Source organism: Coregonus lavaretus (assembly GCF_964263955.1).
Source record: "Coregonus lavaretus genome assembly, chromosome: 3".
Classification (NCBI taxonomy): domain Eukaryota; kingdom Metazoa; phylum Chordata; class Actinopteri; order Salmoniformes; family Salmonidae; genus Coregonus; species Coregonus lavaretus.
Window position 1 is genome coordinate 53,338,902 of NC_139990.1, and position 15,981 is coordinate 53,354,882.

At 46.4% G+C, this 15,981-nt stretch overlaps 1 protein-coding gene across 2 annotated transcripts; it reads right to left on the reverse strand.

The window, feature by feature from the left end:
• Window positions 1-9,268: 9,268 nt before the first annotated feature.
• On the reverse strand, window positions 9,269-15,121 carry LOC311122242 (platelet-activating factor acetylhydrolase IB subunit alpha1-like). 2 transcript variants are annotated; one of them, XM_084158047.1, is made up of 6 exons: window positions 15,055-15,121; window positions 14,523-14,609; window positions 14,266-14,355; window positions 13,960-14,076; window positions 13,615-13,737; window positions 9,269-10,751 (listed from the first exon to the last, which is right to left on the reverse strand). In XM_084158047.1, exons 2-6 carry the CDS (start codon window positions 14,601-14,603, stop codon window positions 10,476-10,478), a joined length of 687 nt encoding a protein of 228 aa, XP_084014173.1. In that variant the 5' UTR covers window positions 14,604-14,609; window positions 15,055-15,121; the 3' UTR covers window positions 9,269-10,475. The 2 variants fall into 2 exon arrangements, with proteins under 2 accessions (XP_084014173.1, XP_084014174.1); XM_084158048.1 differs by having other exon boundaries at window positions 14,523-14,605; window positions 15,055-15,106.
• Between the last annotated feature and the right edge of the window lie 860 nt (window positions 15,122-15,981).

Below are 15,981 nucleotides of genomic sequence, written 5' to 3' on the forward strand. Positions count from 1 at the left end.
CCTCCACAATAAACAATCACCCACAAGGACAAGGGGGCAGAGGGAACACTTATACACTGACTAATTAGGGGATTAGAACCAGGTGTGTGTGATAACAAGACAAGACAATTGTGATGATGATTGGGGCGGCAGTGGTTAGTACTCCGGTGACGACGAACGCCTAAGCCTGCCTGAACAAGGAGGAGAGGCAGCCTCGGCCGAAGTTGTGACAGTACCACCACCCCCCCGACCAGCAGCGCGCCGACCCCGGGGACGGCCAGGAGGACGGTGAGACGGATGGCGACGGTGGAAATCCCGCAACAGGGAGAGATCGAGGATATCCCTCACCGGGACCCAGCACCGTTCCTCATGAACTGTACCCCTCCCACTCCACGAGGTACTGAAGGCCACCACCCGACGCCTCGAATCCAGGATGGCACGAACAGAGTACGCCGGGGCCCCCTCGATGTCCAGAGGAGGTGGAGGAACCTCCCGCACCTCAGACTCCTGGAGCGGACCAACCACCACCGGCCTGAGGAGAGACATATGAAACGAGGGGTTAATACGGTAATCAGGGGGGAGTAACAACCTATACGTAACCTCATTGATTCTCCTCAGGACTTTGAACGGCCCCACAAACCGCAGGCTCAGCTTCCGGCAGGGCAGGCGGAGGGGCAGATTCCGGGTCGAGAGCCAGACCCGATCCCCCGGTATGAAGACCGGGGCCTCACTGCGGTGACGGTTAGCGTTGGCCTTCTGACGACGCACGACGCGCTGGAGGTGAACGTGGGCAGCGTCCCACGTCTCCTCCGCGCGCCGAAACCAGTCATCCACCACAGTAGCCTCGGTCTGGCTCTGCTTCCACTGTGCCAGAACTGGTTGGTCACCTAAAACATATTGGAATGGTGTTAGGTTAATAGAGGAGTGGCAGAGAGAGTTCTGGGCATATTCTGCCCATGGCAAGAACACTGACCACTCCCCCGGCTGGTCCTGGCAGTAGGACCGCAGGAACCTACCCACATCCTGATTTACTCGTTCCACCTGCCCATTTGACTCGGGGTGGAACCCAGAGGTCAGGCTGACCGAGACCCCCAGACGTTCCACGAACGCCTTCCAAACCTTGGACGTGAACTGGAGACCTCGGTCGGACATGATATCCTCTGGCACCCCGTAATGCCGGAAGACATGAGTAAACAGGGCCTCCGCAGTCTGCAGGGCCGTGGGGAGACCGGGCAGACGAAGGAGGTGGCAGGACTTGGAGAAGCGGTCCACAATGACCAGAATGGTGGTGTTACCTTGGGAGAGGGGAAGATCAGTCAGAAAATCAATATTAAGATGAGACCATGGTCGTTGTAGAACTGGTAATGGTTGTAGCTTACCCGTTGGGAGGTGCCTAGGTGCCTTACTCTGGGCAAACACCGAGCAGGAGGAGACGTAAACCCTCACGTCCTTAGCCATGGTAGGCCACCAGTACTTTCCGCTCAAGCAGCGCACTGTACGGCCGATAACTGGGTGACCAGAGGAGGGTGACGTGTGTGCCCAGAAGATCAGACGATCACGGATACAGTGAGGGGGAAAAAGTATTTGATCCACTGCTGATTTTGTACGTTTGCCCACAGACAAAAAAAATGATCAGTCTATAATTTTAATGGTAGGTTTATTTGAACAGTGAGAGACAGAATAACAACAAAAAAATCCAGAAAAACGCATGTCATAAATGTTATAAATTGATTTGCATTTTCATGAGGGAAATAAGTATTTGACCCCCTCTCAATCAGAAAGATTTCTGGCTCCCAGGTGTCTTTTATACAGGTAACGAGCTGAGATTAGGAGCACACTCTTAAAGGGAGTGCTCCTAATCTCAGCTTGTTACCTGTATAAAATACACCTGTCCACAGAAGCAATCAATCAATCAGATTCCAAACTCTCCACCATGGCCAAGACCAAAGAGCTCTCCAAGGATGTCAGGGACAAGATTATAGACCTACACAAGGCTGGAATGGGCTACAAGCCCATCGCCAAGCAGCTTGGTGAGAATGTGACAACAGTTGGTGCGATTATTCGTAAATGGAAGAAACACAAAAGACCTGTCAATCTCCCTCGGCCTGGGGCTCCATGCAAGATCTCACATCGTGGCGTTGCAATGATCATGAGAAAGATGAGTAATCAGCCCAAACCTACACGGGAGGATCTTGTCAATGATCTCAAGGCAGCTGGGACCATAGTCACCAAGAAAACAATTGGTAACACACTACGCCGTGAAGGACTGAAATCCTGCAGCGCCCGCAAGGTCCCCCTGCTCAAGAAAGCACATATACAGGGCCGTCTGCAGTTTGTCAATGAACATCTGAATGATTCAGAGGAGAACTGGGTGAAAGTGTTGTGGTCAGATGAGACCAAAATAGAGCTCTTTGGCATCAACTCAACTCGCCATGTTTGGAGGAGGAGAAATGCTGCCTATGACCCCAAGAACACCAACCCCACCGTCAAACATGGAGGTGGAAACATTATGCTTTGGGGGTGTTTTTCTGCTAAGGGGACAGGACAACTTCACCGCATCAAAGGGACGATGGACGGTGCCATGTACCGTCAAATCTTCTGTGAGAACCTCCCTCAGCCAGGGCATTGAAAATGGGTCGTGGATGGGTATTCCAGCATGACAATGACCCAAAACACACGGCCAAGGCAACAAAGGAGTGGCTCAAGAAGAAGCACATTAAGGTCCTGGAGTGGCCTAGCCAGTCTCCAGACCTTAATCCCATAGAAAATCTGTGGAGGGAGCTGAAGGTTTGAGTTGCCAAACGTCAGCCTTGAAACCTTAATGAGTTGGAGAAGATCTGCAAAGAGGACTGGGACAAAATCCCTCCTGAGATGTGTGCAAACCTGGTGGCCAACTACAAGAAACATCTGACCTCTGTGATTGCCAACAAGGGTTTTGCCACCAAGTACTAAGTCATGTTTTGCAGAGGGGTCAAATACTTATTTCCCTCATTAAAATGCACATCAATTTATAACATTTTTGACATGCGTTTTTCTGGATTTGTTTGTTGTTATTCTGTCTCTCACTGTTCAAATAAACCTACCATTAAAATTATAGACTGATAATTTCTTTGTCAGTGGGCAAACGTACAAAATCAGCAGGGGATCGAATACTTTTTTTCCCTCACTGTAAGAGCAGGCACATACCGCAACCCAGCTGGACACTGCAGTGGAAATGGATCTGTGCGTAATGCCTGCTCTATATCCGCGTCCATTGCCCATACTACCGGCGCCACAATGCAGGAGGGCAGAAGTATGGGGGTGTTGTCTCTGGGCCTCTCCTCTGTGTCATACAGCCGGGACAGTGCGTCTGCCTTCACGTTCTTCGTATCCGGAATGTATGACAGTGTAAAATCAAACCGGGTGAAGAATAGGGCCCACCTGGCCTGGCGAGGATTCAGCTTCCTCGCTCCCCGTATGTACTCCAGGTTACGGTGGTCCGTCCAGACGAGGAAAGGGTGTTTCGCCCCTTCGAGCCAATGCCTCCACATGGTCAAGGATCGGACAACAGCCAACAGCTCCCGATCACCAACGTCGTAGTTCTGCTCTCCTGGGCTGAGCTTCTTAGAGAAGAAGGCACAGGGGCGGAGCTTGGGTGGCGTACCCGAGCGTTGAGACAGGACAGCTCCTATCCCAACCTCGGACGCATCCACCTCCACTACGAACGGTAGTGATGAATTGGGGTGGGCCAGTACTGGGGCAGAGGTGAACAGACCCCGCAGTTTGCTGAAGGCCAGGTCAGCCTCAGCAGACCAGAGGAGCCGGGACGGCCCATCCTTCAACAGGGAGGTAATGGGAGCTGCGACCTTGCCAAAGCCCCGGATAAACCTCCGATAGTAGTTGGCAAAGCCAAGGAAGCGCTGCACCTCCTAACCGTGGTTGGAGTCGGCCAATTACGCACGGCTGAAATGCGATCTCCCTCCATCTCCACACCTGAGGTGGAAATGCGGTATCCAAGGAAGGAGACGGACTGCTGGAAAAACATACACTTCTCTGCCTTAGCATAAAGGTAATTTTCCAACAGTCGGGCCAGCACCTTGCGAACCAGAGACATATGCTCGGCGCGCGTAGTGGAATACACCAGGATGTCATCGATGTAGACCATTACACCACGACCAAGCATGTCCCGATACACCTCATTCACAAAGGATGTAAAACTGAGGGAGCATTCATCAAACCATAGGGCATCACCAGGTATTCATAATGCCCCATGGTTGTGCTGAATGCTGTCTTCCACTCATCTCCCTCTCGGATACGCACCTGGTTGTATTCACTCCTGAGATCTAATTTGGTGAAGAAGCGCGCCCCATGCATTGATTCAATCACTGAAGGAATGAGGGGGAGAGGATAACAAAATCTTATTGTCTCCCTGTTCAGTGGTCGATAATCAATGCACGGGCGCAGACCTCTGTCCTTCTTTTTCACAAAGAAGAAACTCGAGGAGACGGGTGAAATGGAGGGACGTATATACCCCTGGCGCAGGGACTCGTGACATATGTTTCCATAGCCACCGTTTCAGCCTGTGACAGGGGGTATATATGACTCCTGGGAGGTACAGCGTCTACACAGAGGTTTATCGCGCAATCCCCCGCCCGATGAGGTGGTAATTTAGTCGCCTGCGTTTTAGAGAACGCTTGCGCCAGATCAAGGTATTCAGGGGGAATGCGCACGGTCCAGGTACAGTCTGAACTTTCCACTGTGGTTGCAGCAACGGAAACATCTAGACACCTACCCTGACACTCTCGCGACCACCTTGTGAGAGCCCTCTGCGGCCATGAGAAGGTGGGGTTGTGGAGGGCTAGCCAAGGGATACCTAATACCACAGGGAAAGTAGGAGATTCAATAATCACAAAAATAACCTGCTCACAATGAGTCTCCTGGGTGATCATGGTGACTGGTATCGTGACTTCCGTTACAAACCCGGACCCTATTGGTCGACTATCGAGTGCTCTGATGGGGAGTGGAATGGAAAGGGGAACCAATGAAATGCCTTGACGGCGTGCGAATGCCCTGTCCATAAAGTTCCCAGCTGTGCCTGAATCGACTAGCGCCTTACACTGGGGAACAACCATGTGATCAGGAAAGTGGATAGGTAGGGTACAGTGCGCAACAGAGGGCACTGAACAAGTGTGGGTGTTCGATACCTGGAGTGATGCGTGAGTGCCCTGCCTGCAGATCCAAAAGAACGTTGACTATGACGTGTGGTGTACTGTCCCTTCGTGCCACCAGAGTGGCACTGTCGCTGTCCTCCTCCGCTCTCTCGGTTACCGGCTCCACCCAGCTCCATCCACTCGGGATCTGAGTCGTCCAGGGTGGAAACGCGCAGACTCCTACCAGGACGTCCTCTGGTTACCAGCAGGTTGTCCAACCGAATGGCCATGTCCACCAGTTTATTGAAGGACAACATGGTGTCCCGGCAGGCTAGCGCCCGTCGGACGTCCTCCAGCAGATGGCACCGGAATTGGTCGATCAGGGCCCGCTCGTTCCACCCGGACCCCGCTGCCAGCATCTGAAACTCCAAGGCGAAGGCCTGCGCGGTCCTCGTCCCCTGCCTCAGGTGGACCAGTCGCTCAGCGAGCGAACTCCCTGTAGTCCTCCAACGCGGCTCCTCCTTCGTTCCACACCACGTTGGCCCACTCCAGGGCTTTCCCACAGAGGCAGGAAACGAGGACGGACACCTTCTCCCGCTCCGATGGTTCCGGCCTGATGCTGGCGAAGTACAGTTCCAATTGGAGGAGGAATCCCTGGCACAGCTCCACCATCCCATCAAACGCCCGTGGTCGGGATATCTGGATCCCTCCGGGTGCTGGGGTCTAGGTGGCTGGATCCGGTTGGCCAGCTAGTCTCGACAGATCAGGTTCTCTCCTCTCCAGGCGTTAAACGACCTGAAGAATCCGATCCATCGCTTCCCCCAAGCTGGCCAGCATCTTGGAATGCTCCTGGGCCCGTGCCACGACTCCAGGCATGCGCTCTTCTCCTGCTGACTCCATGAAATCAGGTGGGTGATTCTGTGATTTGGTGGTGTTGAAGGAGTCAGGCGCAGGAGGGTAAATCACAGAATAACAGGCTTTATTCCGCAAAATACAGGGTTATGCAGAAATGCGTCAAACACACTCCAGGGCACAAAACAGGTGCACTGGAAAAATACAAGGCACACGGGAAAATACTCCCGTTGAATCAAAATACACGAGCTCCACCGAGCTTCACTAACCTCCACAATAAACAATCACCCACAAGGACAAGGGGGCAGAAGGAACACTTATACACAGACTAATTAGGGGATTAGAACCAGGTGTGTGTGATAACAAGACAAGACAATTGTGATGATGATTGGGGCGGCAGTGGTTAGTACTCCGGTGACGACGAAAGCCGAAGCCTGCCCGAACAAGGAGGGGAGGCAGCCTCGGCTGAAGTCGTGACACATGCGGAGATCATCCATTCACTTACTCTGCGTCTCACAAAGAAACGGCGGTTGGAACCAAAAATCTCAAATTTGGACTCATCAGAACAAAGGACAGATTTCCACCGGTCTAATGTCTATTGCTCATGTTTCTTGGCCCAAGAAAGTCTCTTCTTATTATTGGAGTCCTTTAGTAGTGGTTTCTTTGCAGCAATTCAACCATGAAGGCCTGATTCACGCAGTCTCCTCTGAACAGTTGATGTTGAGACGTTTCTGTTACTTGAACTCTGTGAAGCATTTATTTTTGCTGCAATTTTTGAGGCTGGTAACTCTAATTAACTTATCCTCTGCAGCAGAGATAACTCTGGGTCTTCCTTTCCTGTGACGGTCCTCATGAGCGCTTGACGGTTTTTGCGACTGCACTTGAAGAAACGTTAAAAGTTCTTGAAATGTTCTGGATTGACTGACCTTCATGTCTTAAAATAATGATGGACTGTCATTTCTCTTTGCTTATTTGAACTGTTCTTGCCATAATATGGACTTGGTCTTTTACCAAATAGGGTTATCTTCTGTATACCACCCCTACCTTGTCACAACACAATTGACTGGCTCAAACGCATTAAGAAGGAAAGTAATTCCACAAATTAACTTTTAACAAGGCACACCTGTTAATTGAAATGTATTCCAGGTGACTACCTCATGAAGCTGGTTGATAGAATGCCAAGAGTGTGCAAAGCTGTCATCAAGGCAAAGGATGGCTACTTTGAAGAATCTCAAATATAAAATACATTTTGATTTGTTTAACACTTTTTTGGTTACTAAAAATGATTCCATATGTGTTATTTCATAGTTTTGATGTCTTCACTATTATTCTACAATGTACAAAATAGTAAAAATAAAGAAAAACCCTGGAATGAGTAGGTGTGTCCAAACTTTTTACTGGTACTGTACATACTGGAAAAATAGCAATTACTTCCTAATCACTCAGCCTTACAGTCACACAGTCTGTCATGGTGTCTGGGGGGGTTGATCTGGTCTCCAACTCTCCCTAGGTCCTCCACTGTAGCGGCACTGACACCTGAACGTTGTACATCAGTTTCAGGAATCCCTTGGTAGTAATCAGAATGGATATGTATGTATGATGGATATTTCTGCATGATGGATATGTCTGTATGACGGATATTTCTGTATGATGGAAATGTCTGTATGATGGATATGTCTGTATGATGGACATTTCTGTATGACGGATATGTCTGTCCGTATGATGGATGTCTGTGTGCAACTACTATGAGATGGCTATGTCTGTCTGCAACGCTTCATGAAACGCTCAGAACATCAGAAAGAAACAATCAAATGCACATGTCAATTTGTCTACAAGTCTCCCTATGAGTTAAATGTAGTGCTTTCACAGACACCTCAAATCATGCACACCAGTAGCAGCTGTATTAAGTGTAACCTGCTATAACGCACTGTACATGATAAAGCCAAATACATTCAACAGTAAATCAAACAGAATGTTCAATACTTTACCTTGTCCTTGACCGGTTAATGCCAATAAACAGAACAGCAAAAGCATTTTTTAATCTTTAATCCCATTCCTGTGGGCAAACTATCCTTGTGAATGTGCAATATAACCTCTGCAGCTACTACTGAATGAACAACTAAACGCTGCAGTAACTTCACGTGTCTCAGTCTGAGATTAAATGGGCCATGTTGTATGAAGCGTGTCCCCCCTCTTACACCCATGCCTTGTGGCTTATTGTGTTATATACGCCAAGTGTTTTGGAAAGAGTGGACGTTGGCCAAAACAACACCTCATAGTGTTAAAGATGAGTGAAGTCAGCCTGACAGGTGGATGAGGGACCTTTATGATACTGACCTTTGGTAGTGTCTATGGCAAAACACTCTTCTGCCTTCATGGATTATGTTTAATAAATATACTTTCTTTCAGAGCAAACTAACAAATAACGTTCTTTACATAGAATGTTCAGCTGAAGACTTGAAGGCCGCTTGAAACTGTCAGCCAGACACTGTGATTGTGTTTCCTTGGCAAACATTAAGACAATGATCAACTATTCCTCTAGCAAAGTAATGAGGAAATAAAAGCGTCATTGATCTGATAGGTCAATATGCTGTCCAGATCATCATTCAAGCGATTAGAGCAAACTAAATTACAGTGTGTTTGTAAGAAAGGGTTAGGGAAGATCTATTTGCACCAAGTCAAATCTCACATTAACTATCACAGGACATGAACATTACTCACGCATAACGGTTTGGAGCTTGTTGGATTCCATTAATCAGTCAAGGTTTTGGGCTACATACCGCTACGCTGGATTGGCTGGATCATTCTACACAATGTCGATGATATCTCTGAAGACCAACTTAAAAACAGATATTTACACTTGGTCTCTTGATCTTCCGTTTTCCGGCATGTTAGAAGCTGTAAGGTCGAACTGGTAAACAAATACTTCTTGCCAACTGACACTGCCAACTAACCATGCGAAAGAGTGGGTCCAACGTCTCATCAGAGTACTGTGTGTCACTAAACAGCTCTCTATTTGTGGTTCTCTGCTCAGGCATAACATCACATGCAGGTCTAAAACTGTTTGGTCATCCCAATCCAATAAACCTCTCAATTGTTGTGTTCCATGTGTACTCTCGCTACACTCTTTAGTTTGAGTACATTAAGAAATCAAAACACACGCACTGGAACACACACACTGGATGTTTTGACAAGCTAGAGCTAAAGTTCAATTATGTTATTACTTTGGTTTAAAAACTTTTCTTTGAACAGCCATCATGCAGACACACTTCAGTGGCTGGAAGCTGCAAACAAAGCAATGTCCATACTGAAGCTTTCATTGGTTTTTAATGCATTGCTTTTGACATTACATTCAGATTTTCCACAATCAACATTCAAGATCAGCAACACAACCATTGTCAAGTAGAGACTGGTAGACCTACATAAGCAGTATATACAAACAGTCAAAGCAGCCTTTTATAAGGAGTATTGGGTCACGTGGCGTGACTGCCTTTGAATAAAGAGTGCAAGACAAGTATAAGCTAGCTACAACACATCCATACACACTGACAACAGTATCATATCATATCATATCCAAGCCAAATACCCACCAGTCTCAGCGCTACTTTGAAATGCCCTCATCATTCACTCCAAATACACCATACTATTACACTTCATTCTCCATATTTGTACAGAAAAAATAAAACATATTCAGGGTAAATCTTCACAAGTAACAAAAAGCAACGGTGGTAAACAGATACCAGAAACAAGTAATTCTTTAACAGTGGAGCCAACTGGCCAAATGATGCCTTGTTGGTCTCTGTGTCTACACACATACGATAGACCATTAAAGGGATTTTCAATGATATTAGTAATCATTCAGATCATTAGTACTGTATATGTTTTCAAAGTAAAGAGAAAAATAAAAATAAAGGAAATGTGGTTATTTTGACAGAGGAAACTAAACAAACCTTTATTATGGTAGCTTTTCAGATTTTCCTAACCTTTCTGTGGGGAAGCTTATAATGTATCTATCAGCCAGAAGAGAGAGATCCTGGCATATTGTGCATAATATACACCATACAGCATGAAACTAAAGAGAAGGATAATCTCTCAAATCAGATCAATCAAATCTCCAACGGTGTTAAGCGGTCAAATCTGACTAGCAACACAGACATTTGATCCTATTAGTACTTAGCGGTCCTCTACTCAGCCATTTTGGTGGTAAGTCACAGTACGGTCCAATAGAGTAGAGTAGTGCAGTGGTTACCAACCCTGGTTCTGGAAAGCCTTTTTAGTGCAGGCTTTTCTTCCAGCCCAGCATTCAAAACATTCAACGTGATTCAACCAATCAAGGACTAGATCATTATTTGAATCATGGGTTGGAACAAAAGCAGGGTTGGAACAAAAGCCTGTACTAAAATACTAAAAAGTGTTCTAAAAGTAGTGAATGTGCTAAAAGCCTGTATCTTGTGTCTCTCCAGGACCAGGGTTTGTACCTCTGATGTAGTGAGTGGGTCATTTGGTCTTTGGCCATCAGTTCTCCATCAGCTGGTCTTTGGCCTGTTTCTCCAACAGGCCCTTGAGGTGGGTGTGTAGCGGCTGGCACACAGCCTGGTAGCCCTGAGGGGTGAGGTGGAGGTAGTCATACAGGTCCTGGTGGGAGATGCTGCCGTCCGAGTGTACAAAGCCGGGGTCCACGTTGAGGAGGGAGGCGTGGGAGAGGGAGGACACGGCCTCCTGGACCAGCTTGTTGACCTGGGCATTCCTCTCCCGCATGGGGTTGGGCATCTTACCCCTGGGCAGCACTCCCTGTGGTTGGAAACATACATGATAGCACAGGAAGCTGCTGAGAGGAGAACAGCTCATAATAAAGTCTGGAACAGAGAAAATAGAATGGCATCAAACACCTGAAAACCATGTGTTTGATCCCTTTCCACTGATTCAGCTCCAGCCATTACCATGAGCCCGTTCTCCCCAATTAAGGTCCCACCAACATGATAGTCACTAGATGTCCATGCTATAAAAGGACAAACGTGCCAATATAGTCAGCAATGATAATGGAGTCCATAAGTATGCAGTTTATAATTTAGGTTTGGGTTATCATAAAGGTTCATGGTTGTAAAGGGGATTTTCCAGGTGAACAAAAGGGAGAGCAGTCGATCATATCAATCAAAATAATGTATGTTTATTACAAGAATTCATGGAGAACATCTCCAGAGCAGAAGCCAAGAGAAATGTCTAATGGGCTTCTCTGAGAAGGTGCTTATATATTAATCCCACAGCACTGAGTGTTGAGTAAACACCAGCCCGAGAGCCTTGTAGGAAGTCACAACATCAGCTAACTTTAACCATAACATTCAACACTGGCAGACATTTGATACTGGCAGTTAAACAGGTCAAAGGAAGGAACATTTTATTTTATTTGTTTCACCTTTATTTAACCAGGTAAGCCAGTTGAGAACAAGTTCTCATTTACAACTGCGACCTGGCCAAGATAAAGCAAAGCAGTGCGATAAAAACAACAACACAGAGTTACATATGGGGTAAAACAAAACATAAAGTCAAAAATACAACAGAAAATATATATACAGTGTGTTCAAATTTAGCAAGTTATGGAGGTAAGGCAATAAATAGGCCATAGTGCAAAATAATTACAATTAGTATTAACACTGGAATGATAGATGTGCAAGAGATTATGTGCAAATAGAGATACTGGGGTGCAAATGAGCAAAATAAATAACAATATGGGGATGAGGTAGTTGGGTGGGCTAATTTCAGATGGGCTGTGTACAGGTGCAGTGATCGGTAAGGTGCTCTGACAACTGATGCTTAAAGTTAGTGAGGGAGATAAAGAGTCTCTAGCTTCAGAGATTTTTGCAATTCGTTCTAGTCATTGGCAGCAGAGAACTGGAAGGAATGGCGGCCAAAGGAGGTGTTGGCTTTGGGGATGACCAGTGAGATATACCTGCTGGAGCGCATACTACGGGTGGGTGTTGCTATGGTGACCAATGAGCTAAGATAAGGCGGGGATTTGCCTAGCAGTGATTTATAGATGGCCTGGAGCCAGTGGGTTTGGCGACGAATATGTAGTGAGGACCAGCCAAGAGCGTACAGGTCACAGTAGTGGGTAGTATATGGGGCTTTGGTGACAAACCAGATGGCACTGTGATAGACTACATCCAATTTGCTGAGTAGAGTGTTGGAGGCTATTTTGTAAATGACATCGCCGAAGTCAAGGATCGGTAGGATAGTCAGTTTTACGAGGGCATGTTTGGCAGCATGAGTGAAGGAGGCTTTGTTGTGAAATAGGAAGCCGATTCTAGATTTAACTTTGGATTGGAGATGCTTAATGTGAGTCTGGAAGGAGAGTTTACAGTCTAACCAGACACCTAGGTATTTGTAGTTGTCCACATACTCTAGGTCAGACCCGTTGAGAGTAGTGATTCTAGTCGGGTGGGCAGGTGCCAGCAGCGTTCGATTGAAGAGCATGCATTTAGTTTTACTAGTGTTTAAGAGCAGTTGGAGGCTACTGAAGGAGTGTTGTATGGCATTGAAGCTCGTTTGGAGGTTTGTTAACACAGTGTCCAATGAAGGGCCAGATGTATACAAAATGGTGTCATCTGCGTAGAGGTGGATCTGAGAGTCACCAGCAGCAAGAGCGACATCATTGATATACACGGAGAAAAGAGTCGGCCCAAGAATTGAACCCTGTGGCACCCCCATAGAGACTGCCATAGGTCCAGACAACAGGCCCTCCGATTTCACACATTGAACTCTATCTGAGAAGTAGTTAGTGAACCAGGCGAGGCAGTCATTTGAGAAACCAAGGCTATTTAGTCTGCCAATAAGAATGTGGTGGTTGACAGAGTCGAAAGCCTTGGCCAGGTCGATGAAGACGGCTGCACAGTACTGTCTATTATCGATCACGGTTATAATATCGTTTAGCACCTTGAGCGTGGCTGAGGTCCACCCATGACCAGCTTGGAAACCGGATTGCATAGCGGAGAAGGTACGGTGGGATTCGAAATGGTCGGTGATCTGTTTGTTAACTTGGCTTTCAAAAACGTTAGAAAGGCATGGCAGGATGGATATAGGTCTGTAACAGTTTGGATCTAGAGTGTCACCCCCTTTGAAGAGGGTGATGACCGCGGCAGCTTTCCAATCTCTGGGGATCTCAGACGTTACGAAAGAAAGGTTGAACAGGCTAGTAATAGAGGTTGCGACAATTTCGGCGGCTCGTTTTAGAAAGAAAGGGTCCAGATTGTCTAGCCCAGATGATTTGTAGGGGTCCAGATTTTGCAGCTCTTTCAGAACATCAGCTGTCTGAATTTGTGTGAAGGAGAAGCGGGGGGGGGGGGGGGCATGGGCAAGTTGCAGCGGTGGGTGCAGAGCTGGTGGCCAGGGTAGTGGTAGCCAGGTGGAAAGCATGGCCAGCCGTAGCAAAATGCTTGATGAAATTCTCGATTATTGTAGATTTATCGGTGGTGATAGTGTTTCCTAGCCTCAGTGCAGTGGGCAGCTGGGAGGAGGTGCTCTTATTCTCCATGGATTTTACAGTGTACATCAGTACTTAGTAACAGTAAATCAAATACAGGAAAATAATTAATCAAATAATTTCCCATTACAATGGTTTAACTCACATTTGTGGTAGAAAAGAGGTAGAAAAACCTACCAGTATGAGAGTGTAAGCCTTCGGCAGCTTGTCCTTGATGAGTTGGACTATGGCCATGATGCCGCCACAGATCTGTTCGGCAGTGTGACCGTGATTATTGGTTCCCACCCACAGCACCACTACCTGGTGAAGGCAGAGGCGCAAACATCAACTTGGTGGGCAGTTTCATTCATACCACTTCATTTAAAAGCATGTTCAATGATGGATACTGAAAGTGCTTTTTAGCCCAGGAACAGGCCTGGGACCATGGGTCTGTGCAGCCATTAGGGTTTAAATCTGAACAATGAGTAGTGTATGATCAACTCTAATGTAACGTACTAACTTGTTGTCTGTGTGCATACATACCTTTGGGCTGATGTGGGCCAACTCTCCATTGCTCAGTCTCCACAAGACGTGCTGTGTTGCGTCACCTCCCACCCCAAAGTTGAGAGCGTGGAGAGGGGAGAACAGCTCTCGCCACACCTGACAAAAACACATCAACACCAGTATATCAACTAGCATAACATAGCAGCTAACATGTCTTCTTCTGCAATTACAAGACTTGTAATCAGAAAATATTCAAATGTGGCAAATTATGTTAGTTAAAGTTCCAAAAAACAAATGCCACCCATGTTTGCAGTCCCCTTACAGCTGTCAGGATAGAGAGATTACCTCAAACTGGTGCAAGAGCTGGACATGAGAGTCTCCTACAAACAGGACATCTGGTTCCTTGTCCTTGCTGTTAGACACAAAGTGGTTATGCTGTAGGCAGAAGGAGAGAGGAAAGGGGATACCTAGTCAGGTGCACAACTGAATGCATTCAACCGAAATGTGTCTTCCGCACTTAACCCAACCCCTCTGAATCAGGACACGAGAGGAAATTGACTATAACTACTACTGTTATTCTAAAATGGCAGCAGGATACACACCAAAGACATCCATCGCCCATCTCCCTGGATGTCCACACAAAGAGTGGGTGTGGCGGCGGGGTTGGAGTCTCCTGAGCTCATCACTGTCTGTCAGAAAGTGTCAAAGTGAAAATCATGGCTTGGTAGATTAGAACGGATGGATGGATGCTTATTGTGTGTGAATCAATAAAGCAACTAGCTACGGGTAGCTAGCTAGGTAACTAGAGTAGTGAAAAAAAAATGTGCAAGTGAAATGTGTAACCCTATTCACATCGTGCACTGGCACATGTGGGGCCTAATAATAATAGATAACGATTTCAGTAACTGATACTTGAGCAAAATGTACTTGCGGGTTGCAGCACGAGGATGCTAGTCATATTTCAAGCCTGCCTACAGGAATAGTCAGCAAGCTATACAGTAGTTAGCTAATAATACAGTTATCATAATGCATCGGCAATGTGGTGCATCAACATACAGACGTACAGAAATAATAATAGGTGAGGTCGCCGAAATTATCTAGAAATAGCTAGGAAGTATTATTGTTTTACAATACCTTAATTGTGGTTCTGTCTGCCTGTTAGTTCCTGAAAGTAAAATGTCAAGTCAATTTTACAGAATGTACCATTGACTACTCATAGGTGAGCTACATCAGTAAAATATAGTTTTGTTTTCAGTCTAGTGCTATGTATGCGCATACAAGTAGAAATGTGTATGAATACTTGCCTAAAACACGTATTTTATCTGTAAATTAAGGGTATCAAAGGGACTACCAATGGGAATTATAGTCGCGGATAAAATGTAGCCTACCTCCTCATTTCTAGCTTTGGAATCGTCCGGTGTTTGTTCACGAGGGAAAGGCGCGCCGCTGTTGCGCAGATGACAGACATACAAACCATGAGAGCTTCTCAGCTTCTTCAAACGAAAACAAAAATATAGTGTCGCCTGATCATTTTACAAGCTTTTATGGTTGTTTAATTGAACGTGATGGCAATTGCAAGATTGTTTAGGAAAGTTTAGCGAGCTAATATGTTACTCTGTATAACGTATTAGCTAGCTAGTCAAACTGCAGGTGCCACTTACATTTACATTTTAGTCATTTAGCAGACGCTCTTATCCAGAGCGACTTACAGTTAATGAGTGCATACATTTTTCATACTGGCCCCCCCGTGGGAAACGAACCCACAACCATGGCGTTGCAAGCGCCATGCTCTACCAAGTGAGCTACAGGGTACTTGATGAGGAAATTATGCCAATAAATTAGCTATTTTACTCAGTTTACTGCTATTTTTTGAATATGTCCTACACACACGCAGCCTCATTGATTAGCATGTCACTTTTTCAATGTGATATTGGCGGCTAGTCCGGGACGTTGCTGGGCAACCCAACATTTTCAAAAGCAAAACTATAACGTTAAGGTGTTTAGCTACCCCAACTTCCATTTTTGGATAGTTTGCGACGTTGTAGATTACACGTTTGCTGA